General features: G+C 43.6%; 1 protein-coding gene across 5 annotated transcripts in view; it reads right to left on the reverse strand.

Moving 5' to 3' along the window:
* LOC115476680 (sialoadhesin-like) overlaps positions 1-15,955 on the reverse strand; it is a 171,961-nt gene that overhangs the window by 86,989 nt on the left and 69,017 nt on the right. For all 5 annotated transcript variants that reach the window (XR_003943219.1, XM_030213191.1, XM_030213190.1 and 2 more), the window contains exon 3: positions 6,372-6,665. Coding sequence is in view for 4 of the 5 variants with exons in the window: in XM_030213191.1 (XP_030069051.1) it covers positions 6,372-6,665 (294 nt within the window). In the remaining variant the exon portion in view is untranslated. The remainder of the gene's footprint in view (positions 1-6,371; positions 6,666-15,955) is intronic.

Consider the following 15,955-nt stretch of genomic DNA (forward strand, 5'->3'; position numbering starts at 1 on the left):
CGAGCTCGGAGCAGGCGGATCAGGCGGACTGGAACGCACTAGAGCATTTGGACTGGAACAAGCAGGCTGGAGCAGACGGACTGGAACAAGCAAGGGGGAAGTTGGATCGGTGGACTGGAATAAGCTGAGATCAGACGGACTGGAACAAGCTGGGGTCAGGCGGACTGGAACAATCTGGGATCAGGCAGACTGGAATGAGCTCGGATCAGGCGGACTGGAACGAGCTCGGATCAGGCGGACTGGAACATGCTGTGGCAGTTGGACTGGAACAGGCAGGCTGAAGCAGATGAACTGGAACAAGCAGGGAAGCTGGGTCGGCGGACTGGAACAAGCTGGAGCCGTTGGACTGGAGCAGGCAAGCAGAGAGACGCTGGCTCGGGTGGACTGGGGCAAGCTGGAGCAGCTGGGCTGCTTTCAGAGCAACCGAGCTGGGCTGCTTTCAAAGCAACAGAGCAGCCAGAGCTCCCGTGAGGCACCTCACTCTCTCCCCAAGTGCCTGGTCAGCAGCACCCGGGCAGGCTCGATGGTCAGAGGGTCGCTCGGGGTGGGTGTCCGCAGGCGAATGGTTGTCTGCACCGGTGGAGTCTCTCGATGATCTGTGGATGGCAGCGTCAGGCGTCCACGTGCGGGTGGTCCGCGACAGGGCTGGAGGTGGCCGTAAGCAGACGGTCCACCAGCGGTGCTGGAGGCAATTCAAGGCCGGAGCCTGTCTCCATGTGGTCATGGGCGATCTCGTCCGGTTCATGAGGAGCTCCACTCCTTCAACAACTCTCCGCGAGGTCGTCGGTTGACGGGTCGGCCGCTCTCGTCCCGGTCTGATTAGTCAGACCTGGGGCGCGGCAGGCCAACAACTCTGATCAGTCCCGGGCCTCCCACCCGCTCGTCCGCTCGCTGCAGAGCGCTATAGCGCCGTCTCAGCACTGGAGTCGATTCCACTCCGCCTCCACTCCGGTCCGGTCTCTGCTCAGTCCGGTTGATCCGGCCGGCTCTGTTAGGCCCAGATGGGCCTGTCCGGCCAGGGATGTGTAGCGGATGTGTCGAGACCACGAGGCCAGCCATGGACAGGCCGTCTTGGCCAGTCCCAGGCTCGCTCCCTCGTGCTGGATTCTAGCAAGGCCTTCGCGATCCTGCAACTCCCGGTTAACTGTGGGTCAGCTCGACTTCAGTTCCGGTCCATTCTGGTCCGGTCAGAGGCTGCGTTAGGTGGTCCAGGTGGGTTTTATTTCTTCTGGACCTCAGGAGCTCCTTACCTTTCGGCCATTATGAATATATAAAAAGTACATGAGGTTGGTACATAGGAAATGTTATGTGCAATTATAACTCATGAAAATGGCATAAACTTATTATGTGATTTATGAATTAAAAAACAATAATAAAATAAAAGATAATACATAATAAACAAATTCATAATATGTTTTGTGGATTATAAGTAAACAGATTAAAAGTTGAAAACATAAAATTATAGAATTCTTGAGGTACCTCTGATGTTGTAGTGTAGTACTCAACAACAGGAAAGTTTAGTGCAAGGATCTAGCTGTAAAATCCTTCGGTTAACTGAATGAAATATAAATAAATACATGCATTTGTGTATCATTACATTGAAGTCGAATGATGATGCTTAAAATCAGTGTGTCTTGACTGATAAAGTGCAATATAAATGGAGAGTACTGGAAAGTAAAGATGTACAGCTGGTTTAAATGACGTTTGTGGAATCTAGAAATCAAAAAAATGGAGACTATTGGGCTCATTTTCAAAAAAGATGGAAGTCAATCTTTCGACATAAATCGGAAGATGAATGTCTTTCTCCCAGGGATGTCCAAATCAGTATAATCAAAACCCAATTTACGACGTCCCCAACTGCACTCCGTCACAAGGACGGCCAAAGTTCAAAGGGGTGTGTCGGAGGCGTAGTGAAGGCGGGACTTGGGCATGCCTAACACTTGGATGTCCTTGACCCATAATCGAAAAAAACAGGGACATCCCTGACGAACACTTGGACGTTTTCACCCGGACATGTTTTTATTACGACTAAGGCACAAAAGGTGCCCGAAATGATCAGATGACCACCGGAGAGAATTGGGGATGACCTCCCGTTACTCCCCCAGTGGTCACTAACCCCCCCCCCCCTCAAAAACATCTTTCAAAATATTGATTGCCAGCCTCAGATGTTATACTCAGGTCCATGACAGCGCATGCAGGTCCCAGGAGCAGTTTTAATGGGTACTGCAGTGTACTTCAGATAGGCGGACCCAGGCCCATACCCCCCCTACCTGTTACATTTGTGGAGGGAACAGCGAGCTCTCCAAAACCCACCACAAACCCACTGTACCCATATATAGGTGCCCCTATCACCCGTAAGGGCTATGGTTGTGGCGTACAGTTGTGGGTAGTGGGTTTGGGGGAGGGTTTGGGGGTCTCAGCACACAAGGCAGGGGAGCTATGTTCCTGGGAGCATTTTATGAAGTCCACTGCAGTGCCCCCTAGGGTGCCCAGTTAGTGTCCTGGCATGTCATGGGGACCAGTGCACTACAAATGTTGGCTCCTCCCATGTCCAAATGGCTTGCATTAGGACGTTTTTGACATGGACATTTTTGGGTTTGAAAATCACTAAAAGTCAGAAACGTCCATGTCTAGGTACGTCCAACTCTAAGGACGACCAAATTTAAGGATTTGGATGTCCCTGATAGTATTTCGAAATGAAAGATGGACGTCCATCTTGTTTCGAAAATACGGGTTTCCACGCCCCTGGATTTTGCCGTTTTGCAAGGACATCCAAATCACAACTTGGACGTCCCTTTCGAAAATGCCCCTCCACGTGAAACAAGCTAGTAACTGAAAATGATTAAAGATGGTTGGAATCTATGTGTTTGTAAAGAACTCAAATATGTACGTTTGAAAAACGTTTTCCATATGATTACTCATGTGATGTTAATGGCATTTGAGCACTGTACTGTGATAGATTAGAGGGATGCTTGCATAATAAATTTTTTTTAAAAGGCGCCAAAAGGAAACGGTGTTGCTGATAGTATCAAACTGTCAATGCGAATATGAAGAACAGTGTGAAACCAGAAAATGAATGATGCAAAAATATATTGCTTAAAGAGCTTATTGCGAATATAAAAACAAAAATCAAAATAACTGAGAAAAAGTGTACGTTGCATACCGATATATTGCAGGTGCATAAAATAATGCCAAAATAATGGCAGTGCTTTAAATGACTTAAGGTGAAAATTCATACAAAGATGTTATGGAATGAAGTAAAACAAAAGAGGTTAAAAGACAATAAAAGAAAACTGTCGGTGCTGGTGACCAGTGCTGTTGAATGTAAAGAAAAAGGCTGCTATATGTTCAAACGTGTAAAAATCAATGAGATGCTTACCCTCTGTCTTGCAAATACACTGAAGAACATTAGCCGTGTTGTTAGTTAATGTAAATGATGCAAGTGTAGCAAAATAGTAGTATCGGAAACGTGTCAGTTAAATAGACAGGGTGAAAGGACATGATGAATATTGATGAAAAGACATGACGTATGATTGCTATTGCATGTGTGACATTCTTTATGAAGGATTTCTGTATATGCTGGGTTGTCAAAGAATGCAAAATGTAATATCAATAGATTAATGATGTATGGATTTCAAACGGAATTAGATAATGTAAGGGAGAGAGTGATCTGCATGTGTGGAGTGAATGGACCAGTGTATGTGCATGTGAAAAGGATGCTTGTAAATCTTGAACGATGTGTAGGCATTTGAGAGCTGTGCTATGACTGCTTTGCGGAATTCTTACGCTATGTATCTTTAAAGTAGAGGTGCCAAAAAAAAATGTGTCGCAGTCAATTAAGTATACTAAAAAAGTGAAATATGTCGGATGGATTGCTTATTGTTTTGTCTCAATTGTGTCAGAGACTGATAAAGTTGCAAATGAAAAATAATGTGACATACACTGTAATATCTTTCTAGCGCATAAAATTGCTGGTGGACAGATTGTAACAAGCATGTTTGGCACGGATTCAAAAGAAAAAGGAAAAAACGATGAAAAAAGTGGATATATAAACTAAATTTATTTTTTTCTAATGGTGTAAAATGATGAATGTGGACACTTATTACTGTGGGTGCACAAAATTAACTAATACACTAGCTAATTAGGGTGAGTGAATGTGAAATGACTGTGGTATCTTATGTCTACTGTGTGAAAATATCCTGAACGACAAAAATCTTTTGGTGGGTAAACTTATGCCCTCCTTTAAGCTACTAGAGTGGTGACTTACATTCAGACATGAAAATAAACTAAAATGGTCACAATAGAAATGTTATGTTTTCAACTTTTAATCTGTTTACTTATAATCCACAAAGCATATTATAAGTTTGTTTATTATGTATTATCTTTTATTTTATTATTGTTTTTTAATTCATAAATCACATTATAAGTTTATGCCATATTCATGAGTTATAATTGCACATAACATTTCCTATGTACCAACCTCATGAACTTTTTATATATTCATAATGTCTGCAGTTATAACTTTAAATGTCACATCATGTATTTGTACATGTTTATGACCCAAACATTTCATCATATATTCAATTTCATAATTTCATATATTTAATACTTTTTATACATTCATAATGTCTTCAATTATAACTTTATAATTGTATAACTTTATATGTCACATCATGTGTTTTTATATGTTTATAACTCAAATGTTTTATTATATATTTAATTTCATAATGTCATATATTTAATTTTATTCATGTAATTACTTTAGATGATAGACACAGCCTTGTCGGGTCATTTTTTAGGCATCTTCAATAAAGACTTCTTTGTTATCCTCCTTGGATTTACCTCACTGTTTTCTTTTTACTTCTCACGGTTTTGTGAGGTCTGTTCCTCCTTTTTGGTCGTTTAGAACTGTTGTGCTCATAACTGAATTTTTATTTGGAGCTGAATACCTTAGAACTGTTGTGCTCATAAACTTTGTTTGGAGCTGAAGGCATTAGAACTGTTTTGTTCGTAAAGGCACATGGTTTGAAATTGAAGCTACAGAACTGCATGCTGAACTGTGGGCAGTCAAACTGTTTGACCTACAACTGAACTGCGATTGAAGAAATAGGGCATGGATTGCTATTGTTCCTTATAAATGATTGGATTTCACCTCTAGTCCACACAAGCTGATTGAGGTGGAGGAAGGTACAACAGACTGGGTGATGTGGTGGCCTGTGGGTGGCCACAACCTAGGCGGGTGCCTATCTGACTGTGGGAAGTGGACTCTGAGCAACCAGAGAGTCTAGTCCATTGAAGGGGTGCATTCCGTGGGCAGAGCTGCACCCCTACCCCACTCGAGACTACACTGTGCTTAGAAAATCAGCAGTTAGCATGATTTGTTATATTTCTTGCTCATGTCTACACACTAGTTTTTGTAGATGTATGTGTACCAAAAACTAACATATTCTAATCACAACATAGAAAATAAAATACCTTTTTCTACCTTTGTTGATTGGTCATTTTTCTAATTGTGTTGGTCCTAGTCTCTGGTTTATGCTTTCCTCTGTGTTCTTTTCACTTTTTTGCCAGAGTCTCCTGTCCATTTGACATTTCTTCTCTCTCCATGTCCATCATCTATCACTCCTCTCTGTGCACCACTCTCCCCCATGTTTCCTCTTTGTGCCCCATTCTTCCAGTTCTCAGCATCTTCCCTCAAGAAGAGCAAGGTAAGGGAATAAACACCTCGCAGTGAGAGAGGCAAAGAAGAAAAATTTGGGAGTGCCATGGTATCTGTGGCATCCCCCTCCCCCCCCCCCCACCATTCTGACACCTATGTTTCACCCCATCTAGCCCTCACTACCTAGGTATAAAATGGGCTTCTTAACTTTTAGCATGTGTTAATTCCCGTAACATGCATTAAGGCTCTAATGCCCACGTGAAGGCCCTAGCACTGTTTGATGAATTCCCCTCTTAGGCACCGAGCTAAAGAATAGTGCCTAAGTGACTTATGAATGTACCTGCTGTTTCACCCCTGTTTTGGTACTCAACTGCCATTGTAGCATGGAAGTTACATGCTGAATTGGCACCTAATTTTTGGCACACTATGGCGCTGTGGGGCATCCTTAATTCTAGATTTTAAGAAAGTTGCTGTATGTTTTTTCTTATCCTCCCCTGTAGAGGTTAATCAGAGTCAGTACAGCAAACCTGAATCACGTGTCCTATGCATCATTGCTGCCCTCTTTGAAAAGAAAAGGGTAACAGAGCACAGCGGAGTCAATGATGATAGGCTGGATCAGTTTTAGGGTATGATCTTAAGGATGCCTGAAAATGTACCATGTTTTGCTTATCCATAGCCCATCCACTTTAAAGTTTATAGTAAAATGACTCACATTCGATGTTCAGTGTGATAGACTTCTGTGAGATCTGCCTATTTGGGTAGGTTGCATTGCATTGGAGAGATGACTTATGATCCTTGAAAAAAGGGTTATAGGTCAGCGTGGTCACAGTCCTCCACTTGCTCCCCAATAATTCTTCCTGATGCATGCTGACCCTGCTTCCGGCCTTGCTCCAGGACAACACAGGAGGTTTGGAAGGGCAAGTGTGCTCAACAGAGCAGCTGATGTTCACTAGTTTCTCTTCCGACATTGATCCAGGGTTACTCAGGGAAACAATTCCTGGGGAACCTGCAAAAACATTAATAGGATCTCATAAGGGAAAATCTTCAAGAACCAGTGTGTGGTGAGGTGAACAAGACACAACACAGTCCAATATTCAAAAGGACTAATATATGAGCCCCCTATCCATGAATTTTCAGTAGCGCTATCTCTGGGATTCTATATAGCATGATTTAAGTTGATGCACAAATTCAGTCATATTTTGTATTTGTATGCGCAACTTAATTAGAGGGGCATAATCGAACGTCGCTGGCCAAATAGTTCACCGGCGATCTATTGTGGCGGCGGCGCTACAGCTGGCCAGAACCATATTATCGAAAAAGATGGCTGGCCATTTTTTTTTCGAGAATACGGTTTAGCCCGGCCAAATGGTTTGGATTTCGCCGGGTTTGACATGGCCGGTTTTGTTATTCAGCGATAATGGAAAAAAATGCCGGCCATCTCCAACCCGGCGAAATCCAAGCCATTTGGTCGTGGGAGGAGTCAGTATTTGTAACGCTCTGGTCCTCCTGACATGCCAGGACACCAACTGGGCACTCTAGACATGTGGGTACAGTGGGTTTTGGAGGGCTCCCATTACCAGCACAAGTGTTACAGGTGGGGAAATGGGTCTGGGTCCGCCTGCCTTAAGTGCACTGCAGTACCCACTAAAAGTGCTCCAGGGACAGGACTTGTTGCTGCTGTATAAACTTGGCACACCAGTTGACACCTGAAGACTAATGTCTTTGAAAAAGTCCTTTATTTGAATAAGCACGTTTACTCACAGTTAACTGCAGATCAGAGGTTGTGCCCCACTGGCAACGAGTCTCCCTGGTACTGAGATTAGCAGTAGGTCAGAGCTGGCAGAATGCTGTACAATGCCCTCATTCAGCAACATTCAAGGTAAGAATTGGGTTCTGTAACGTGGCTAACACATGAAAGGGATCTAAAACTGGCTTACAAAAATGGCCACTACCTCATGGACTAACGGAAGTAAAACAGGGCACACTCTGACCCAGTTAGCAGGGGAAAAGCAGCATGGGAGTACAGCTCAGTACCCTACACCCACCACAATGCATTTCTGATGTGACTCTGCACTACACCTAACAGAAAAGGTGTCACACTCACAACCAGGGAAAGGCTGTCAGAGGATAGAACACATTCTGCTGTCATGGAGGTGGGTACAGCATTTGAGGCTGGCATACAGGCTGGCAAAAAAGGTTTTTAATTTTATTTTTTTAGTGTGGGAGGGGGTTGGTGACATCTGGGGGAGTATGGGGAGGTCATCCCCTATTCCCTCCGGTGGTCATCTGGTCAGTTGGGGCACCTTTTTGAGGCTTGGTCGTGAAAATAAAAGGACCAAGTAAATCCGGCAAAATACTGCTTATCGCCGGCTTTTTTTCCATTATCCGCGAAAGCTGCCCATATGGTAGCCACGCCCATGCCCACCCATGTCCCGCCTTCGCTTAACCGGCAACACGCCCCTTTCAACTTTCAACGACGGGAAAGCGGCGATGCTGTCAAAAAAGCAGCTTTCGATTATACCGATTTCACCGCTTTTACGAAATAGCCGGCCATCTCCCGATTTATGTGGGGAAATGGCCGGCGATCACTTTTGAAAATAAGCTGGTTAGTTAACAAGCCAATCAGAGCAGATAATTGCCACTCAACAAGCAATTATTGACACTAATTGGCATTAATTAGAATTTACACACACAACTGTCTATTTGTATTCTATAACGTGATGCATGTAAATTCTAAGTCCCATAGTTGAAAAAGGGGCGTGAACATGGGCATAGAACGGGCGGGTTGTGGGCTTTTCTAAAATCTATACGTGTTGTTACAGAATACACCCGGTCTGTGTCTAATTTAGGCATCAGGATTTACACCAAGTTTTACTTGGCATAACTACCTGCAACTAAATGTAGTTGCGTGGACAGGTGCTCAGTGTATTCTATAAACATTGCAGAAATTTAGGCTTATTTGATAAAGTACATATAGATTTAGGCATACTTTATAGAATACACCTAGCCATATTTTGTTTCGGCACCAATTTTTCAGGCGTGATATATAGAAACTAATGGATAGTGTCAAGGCAAATTCCCTCTAAACACTTAAATTTCACCACGATATTCAGTCAGTGGCGATCAGCAATTTTTTAAACTTCATATTTGCACTTTTTGCAGGTGGGGAAGAGGTACTCATCTTCTACATCATCATCTCTACCGGTGACATCATTTTATCCTCGGCCACTTTTCTTATAGCTAAGTGGATTAATTTATATCAGAAGCACAGCAGCCCTAAATTAAAATAATTAAACTGCTCAATTTTAAGTATCACTACTATGGGAACAATTCTATAATTGAGAGCCTCTTTTTAGATGCCCTGATATTGTACAGTGAGAGACTACTCCGTTCCCCTCTCTCTCCTTCCCCTCATTCCCTTTCCTCCTTTCCTGAAGTTACTATTGAGGAAACTACACTTCTCCTTTCTTCCTCAAAATGTACCACCTGTTCCTCTGATCCCATTCCCACCCACCTTCTTAATGCCATCTCTCCTACTCTTATTCCTTTTATCTGTCACATTCTCAACCTCTCACTTTCCACTGCGACTGTCCCTGCTGCCTTAAACATGCTGTGGTCACACCTCTCCTTAAGAAGCCTTCACTTGACCCTACTTGTCCCTCTAATTACCGACCCATCTCCCTCCTTCCTTTTCTCTCCAAATTACTTGAGCGTGCTGTTCACCGCCGCTGCCTTGATTTTCTCTCCTCACATGCTATTCTTGACCCATTACAATCTGGTTTTCGCCCTTTCCACTCAACCGAAACTGCGCTCACTAAAGTCTCCAATGACCTATTACTGGCTAAATCTAGAGGTCAATATTCCATCCTCATTCTTCTTGATCTTTCCGCTGCTTTTGACACTGTCGATCACAGCATACTTCTCGATACCCTGTCCTCACTTGGATTCCAGGGCTCTGTCCTTTCCTGGTTCTCTTCCTACCTCTCCCTCCGCACCTTTAGTGTTCACTCTGGTGGATCCTCTTCTACTTCTATCCCTCTGCCTGTCGGCGTACCTCAGGGTTCTGTTCTTGGTCCCCTCCTCTTTTCTATCTACACTTCTTCCCTTGGTTCATTAATCTCATCCCATGGCTTTTCCTACCATCTCTATGCTGATGACTCCCAAATCTACCTTTCTACCCCTGATATCTCACCTTGCATCCAAACCAAAGTTTCAGCGTGCTTGTCTGACATTGCTGCCTGGATGTCTCAACGCCACCTGAAATTAAATATGACCAAAACCGAGCTTCTCATTTTCCCCCCCAAACCCACCTCCCGCTCCCCCCGTTTTCTATTTCTGTTGATGGCTCTCTCATTCTCCCTGTCTCCTCAGCTCGAAACCTTGGGGTCATCTTTGACTCTTCTCTCTCCTTCTCTGCTCATATCCAGCAGACCGCCAAGACCTGTCGTTTCTTTCTTTACAACATCCGTAAAATCCGCCCCTTTCTTTCCGAGCACTCTACCAAAATCCTCATCCACACCCTTGTCACCTCTCATTTAGACTATTGCAATCTGCTTCTTGCTGGCCTCCCACTTAGTCACCTCTCCCCTCTCCAGTCGGTTCAAAACTCTGCTGCCCGTCTCATCTTCCGCCAGGGTCGCTTTACTCATACTACCCCTCTCCTCAAGTCGCTTCACTGGCTCCCTATCCGTTTTCGCATCCTGTTCAAACTTCTTCTACTAACCTATAAATGTATTCACTCTGCTGCTCCCCAGTATCTCTCCGCACTCGTCCTTCCCTACACCCCTTCCCGTGCACTCCGCTCCATGGATAAATCCTTCTTATCTGTTCCCTTCTCCACTACTGCCAACTCCAGACTTCGCGCCTTCTGTCTCGCTGCACCCTACGCCTGGAATAAACTTCCTGAGCCCCTACGTCTTGCCCCATCCTTGGCCACCTTTAAATCTAGACTGAAAGCCCACCTCTTTAACATTGCTTTTGACTCGTAACCACTTGTAACCACTCGCCTCCACCTACCCTCCTCTCTTCCTTCCCGTTCACATTAATTGATTTGATTACTTTATTTATTTTTTGTCTATTAGATTGTAAGCTCTTTGAGCAGGGACTGTCTTTCTTCTATGTTTGTGCAGCGCTGCGTATGCCTTGTAGCGCTATAGAAATGCTAAATAGTAGTAGTAGTAGTAGTAATGGCATCTGGGCAGTCAGATTCTGCTATAGAATACTAGCATAACTTGGCATTGACACACCTTACACTTAAATGCCCGATGTTATACCAGCCATTGACCTGGCATAACTGTGGTTTCTTAAATGCAGTAAGGTGCATAATTTATAGTAGTCTGTAAATTGTTTGTGTGTTAAGTGGCAGCTCCACTCATGCCCATCCTTGCTCCACACGTATGAATGCTCCCTTGCATTTATGTGTTGTGCTACATATATATAATCCCCTAGTTAACATGATCTAGACTGCTGCCTAGACTATGTCCGGAAAAGGTGGACAACAGGAGTGCACACTATTATTTATTGGTTGGGACCAGGGTGGGACTAGGATATGCCTAGGAGGCCAAGCAAGCTCTGCACCAGACTTCACTCAATGATGGAGACCACACCAGATCTTTTGCTGTCCCTCACAGGTCATCAGACAAGCATCTCGCCGTGCACATTATGTCAATCCTGAATTACTTCTATCTCATACTCAAAGAGATACTATGGACAAACATATCTGTGTACTATCACATTCAGATAAAGCTCCTGCTATAACACACAGTATCTATTCCCATTGGCATATACTTCAGCTCCATGAGATTTTTCAAAATGGACCATGTATTGCCTATTCTCGAGGCAGGAATGTGGCCAATCATTTATTGTCGTCTACTTTTACTACTCAAATTTCTGCTAGGAATAGTGTAGGGGAACATAGCCCCTGCGGCATTTGTAAAGCATGTCCTATGTCTCTTCACTGCCTCTTCACTGCTCAGAATGGCAACACCCACGGACACTCAAACAGTATAAGTTATATGCATGTACTGATTGTTCCTCAACATTTGTCATATATGTCATAATTTGTCCTTGCCAGAAACTTTATGTGAGCCAGACTACTAGAACTATTAGACAGTGTCGTAATGAGCACCGGAGCAGATTGAATACTCAAACTCATACAGCTCTGTTAGTAGCCCACTGTTTGAAATTCAAACACATGTAGAGGTGGTTTATTATTGAACAGGTTTCTATAGAATTTCAGGGAAATAGACTTGCTTTTTTGTCCTTGAGAAAACAATATTGGATATATGAACTTAATACTGTCATACCGGCGGGCTTAAATGAATTTACTACTACTACTACTACTACTACTTAACATTTCTAGAGCGCTACTAGGGTTACGCAGCACTGTACAGTTTAACAAAGAAGGACAGTCCCTGCTCAAGGAGCTTACAATCTAAAGGACGAAATGTCAAGTTGGGCAGTCTAGATTTCCTGAGTAGAGGTATAGTGGTTAGGTGCCAAAGGCGACATTGAAGAGGTGGGCTTTGAGCAAGGATTTGAAGATGGGCAGGGAGGGGGCCTGGCGTATTGAATAGAATGTTACTATTTCAGTTGTCAATAAAGTTCTTTGTATTCTGAGTAGGTTTTATGCTGACGTCAATTTGCTTTTTTCAGAGATGCTGTCCTGGAATGAGGAATCATTCAGATGTGTTTAGAAGAAGACTCTTGACATCCAGTTTGCAGTTTTCTAGCTTTTGGCACCTCACGTCCCTGATGAAGGACTCAGGAGCTTCCAAAACAGGAATTTCTGTTGGACGTTGTTGCAGCATTTAATTAAGATAAATTGTCAGCTTCCTATTTATACGTGGAGGTGCTGGGATAAGACTGCTATAATCATTTGGAGAAGTTTTGAAAAGTGTCTTTTTCTTTGAATTTGATGGCAATTCTTGTACTATTTTTGAAATTCGCTATTGGTGTACTGAATCAGAGGCATATTAAAACATAGGGAGAAAAAATCCATACACAGATCGGAGTAAATTAAGGAGATTGGTGATGTACAGAGCAATTAAGAGAGCTGTTTATAGGCTAGGTTCACTGAAACCTAAGCTCTTCTGCAGGTGCAGCTATACTGAATTCTCCTGTACTCCTTTCTCAAATTTATGATATCGTTAGTATTTGAGTTTGCCGTAGAAACATTGGGATTGTTTTTGTTTTGTTTTGGTTCTAGTAATTTCATTTACCTCTCCCTTCATGAGGTTCCCTCAAGTTTTGAAGCAGCAAGAAAACCTGACATCCATCAGAACCTAGAAAGAATTTTTTGAAACGCACCAGCAACACATACAGCACACAGTGACAAGTTTCCAGCATTAATACACAGTCATTCTCTTCAAATGCTGTACCAAGCTGGGTCTGGTTTGCATAGACTATTCCCTCCAATAAGAATACATGAGGCAGAAAAGTGCTTCATGCGGTCCATGTATCCAATCACTCAGAGTTTTTTTAGAACAGTGCACCTTTATTCCACTCTCTTATGCATCTCACCATGGAATGCTGCACTATTTCATGATCTCATTAGTAGCCTCTGGTTGCTGGAGCAGGCATAAGGTCTTTAAAGATTTTATCTCTTACCCCAAAGTCTCTGTAAGCCTCCACTACTGACATCACTTTTAATGGGACATATGGATTGTACAAACCCTACAAATCATAGATCATTCTGTGCATCTGCTTATACATGTGACTAAGCTTGAGCAGGCATTGGATCTCCACTTGTCGGGGTGCTAACCAAGTGTCTCTGATGTAAATGTCAGGCACCAGTGTAGCAATAAAATCTCTAAAGCGCTCATTTGGGGGCACCCTTCTTAGTTGTGGTTCTGGAGTCCCACTGTCTTCTTCCTCCGGGAATCTAACATTCTGGTCCCAGCGGGAATAACTGGTTCCAGCTGTTCAATTCTTTCCCCTTCAGGCTCATTCGAGATAATATTGCTACAAGCTGAACAGTTGAATTCAAACAAGTTAGAAGGTTAGGGTAAGCCAGTGTCTGGATTCTGAGGAACGTGGTTTACAAACCCCTTATCCACATAAGGCACGCTCACTTAGAACTGTGTGTGGGTGCCCAGAAAGTACTGGCAGGGCTTCACAGGATTGGCAGGACCACGCTATCTCTGTAGAAAGGGTCTCCAGGCTCTAATAGGATTCAGCTTTACCATCTGTTCCCTCAAAGTCCTCTTGACTCAGAGAAACACTCCCAGCAGTTGATGGCACTGACTTGAATAAGACAGCCCGGTTCGATGAAAGAAGACTCGGTGGAGGTGCAGCTTTTTCCAGAAAGTGAGCTGCTCCTCTTGCCCGGCCTTTGAGCTTCACGGTTGGCTCCTCACAGGTGGAGTGTAAGTTGGAATCACTGACTGACAAACCAGCCAGGCTTTCGGGTAATGAGGAACACCTCATCACGATACTGGCCTGGTGGAGGTGCAGCTTTTTCCAGAAAGTGAGCTGCTCCTCTTGCCTGGCCTTTGGGCTTCACGGCTGGTGCCTCACAGGTGGAGTGTAAGTCGGAATCACTGACTGACAAACCAGCCAGGCTTTCGGGTCATCACGATACTGGCCTGGACTGAGTTTGGAGCAGAAGACTCAACATCACTACCTCTGGGTTCTCAGGTGGTCTTTCAGGGACTTTATTTATTGTGCATCAAACACAACTATTTAGTGAATGTTTTAGAGTTTTTAACAGCTTTAACGGTGATAACAAGAGCTCAAAACACTTATTGCATTGATAACACAGCACTTATCAATGTTCAATGGGGCCACCGTTTCACCCTTCTTGTAGCTTTCTTAGGAGCTTATGCTGTTTTTGTCCACCATGATATATATGCTTTCAATAGGCAAAACTGTTTTAAATATTGCACTAAAGATGTTAAAGACTCTAAAACATTCACTAAATAGTTTTGTTTGATGCACGATAAATGTTACAGAAGCACATTACACAAAAAAGGAGTTTTTGAGCCCGATGATAGAAACAAAATATCGGCTTACTTATCAGGCGGTTGTAAGCAAGGATAGTTCATCCAATTGGTTTCTGAGGTCTCTTTCTCCTTTAAACAATTTATTGCCTTGCAATAAGCTTCGCATTAACTAGTGTACATTATTGCTACTATTCAAAAAGTCTCTGCACCCTTCATATGGCTGACCCAGATCCCCTCTCTCTCTTCAGGCAGGCAGTTCAGTACCTGTCTGACAACAGCATTTTGCCTGGTGAGGTCCAAAACCTGTTCTTTCGTCCTGCCACTGGCTAGAACTGTTCAAAAAGTCTCTGCACCCTTCATATGGCTGACCATGACCCCCCTCCCCTCTCTTCAGGCAGGTCAGTACCTTTTCCCCAGTGAGGACTGGACACCAGTTCTTTCCCCTTCTCTCACTAAGCAGGCACTACATTAAATTTAGGGTCCTTTATGCCCTGGGTTAGGTAGCCCGTTTACTCCCTGCAGCTGATTCTTTGTGAGGAAGGTTCCTCCTGCCCTCAGGCATGTTGCTGTCCTTCTCCTTCTCTCTCCTTTCCTTCTCTGTCTTGGTCACAGAGCAGGCTTTTTACCTATTAGTCTTCCTGGAGAGAAATGACCCCACCTGTTTCCAATCTTCACTTTGAATCCCCAAATATACTGCTTGCTGAGTCAGGAGTAAAGGCTGGATCTAATTCCTTTCTGTGACCATGCTAGGTTTTCTCTCTTTCAGGGTTCAGTGTCTGTCCTAAGACCTCACTAAGCACTACTGGGAAGGGTTTAGAACCTGGGGAATCTGCCCTTTCTGTAATTATACTTGCCCCTCTTCTGCTGCAAGCCTTCCAGTGATGCACAGCCAGCTATCCAGGTAAAATTCCTCTTCCTTCTTATAGTATTTACATGGCAATAAGATAGGAAGAGACAACAGGAAGACCAGGAGGGTATCTCATACGTCACAGCCTGTTATTTATTTATTTATTACATTTGTATCCCACATTTTCCCGCATAGCAGTAGGCTCAATGTGGCTTACAGGTTCCAGAGAGGAGAGTACCAACTCTGGGAATATATACAGAGTGGAAAATAGAGTAACAGTAGGTGCAAGGAAGCTGATAAGGTTCTGGAAAAGAGAATACAACTCTGGGATGAATATATAGTAGCATATAGAGAGAAGTAATCCCAATGTCTGATAAGTCTCCGGGGATGGGACTACAGCTTCTAGTGAGCAATACAGAGTAGGATAAGGGTAGAAGTGCACTTAATTATAACTGGAGTGGTAAAATTCGTACAGTTTGAAGTAATAGGATTATGTGGAAGGGGTAT

The sequence above is a fragment of the Microcaecilia unicolor genome, chromosome 8 (assembly GCF_901765095.1).
Source record: "Microcaecilia unicolor chromosome 8, aMicUni1.1, whole genome shotgun sequence".
Lineage (NCBI taxonomy): Eukaryota > Metazoa > Chordata > Amphibia > Gymnophiona > Siphonopidae > Microcaecilia > Microcaecilia unicolor.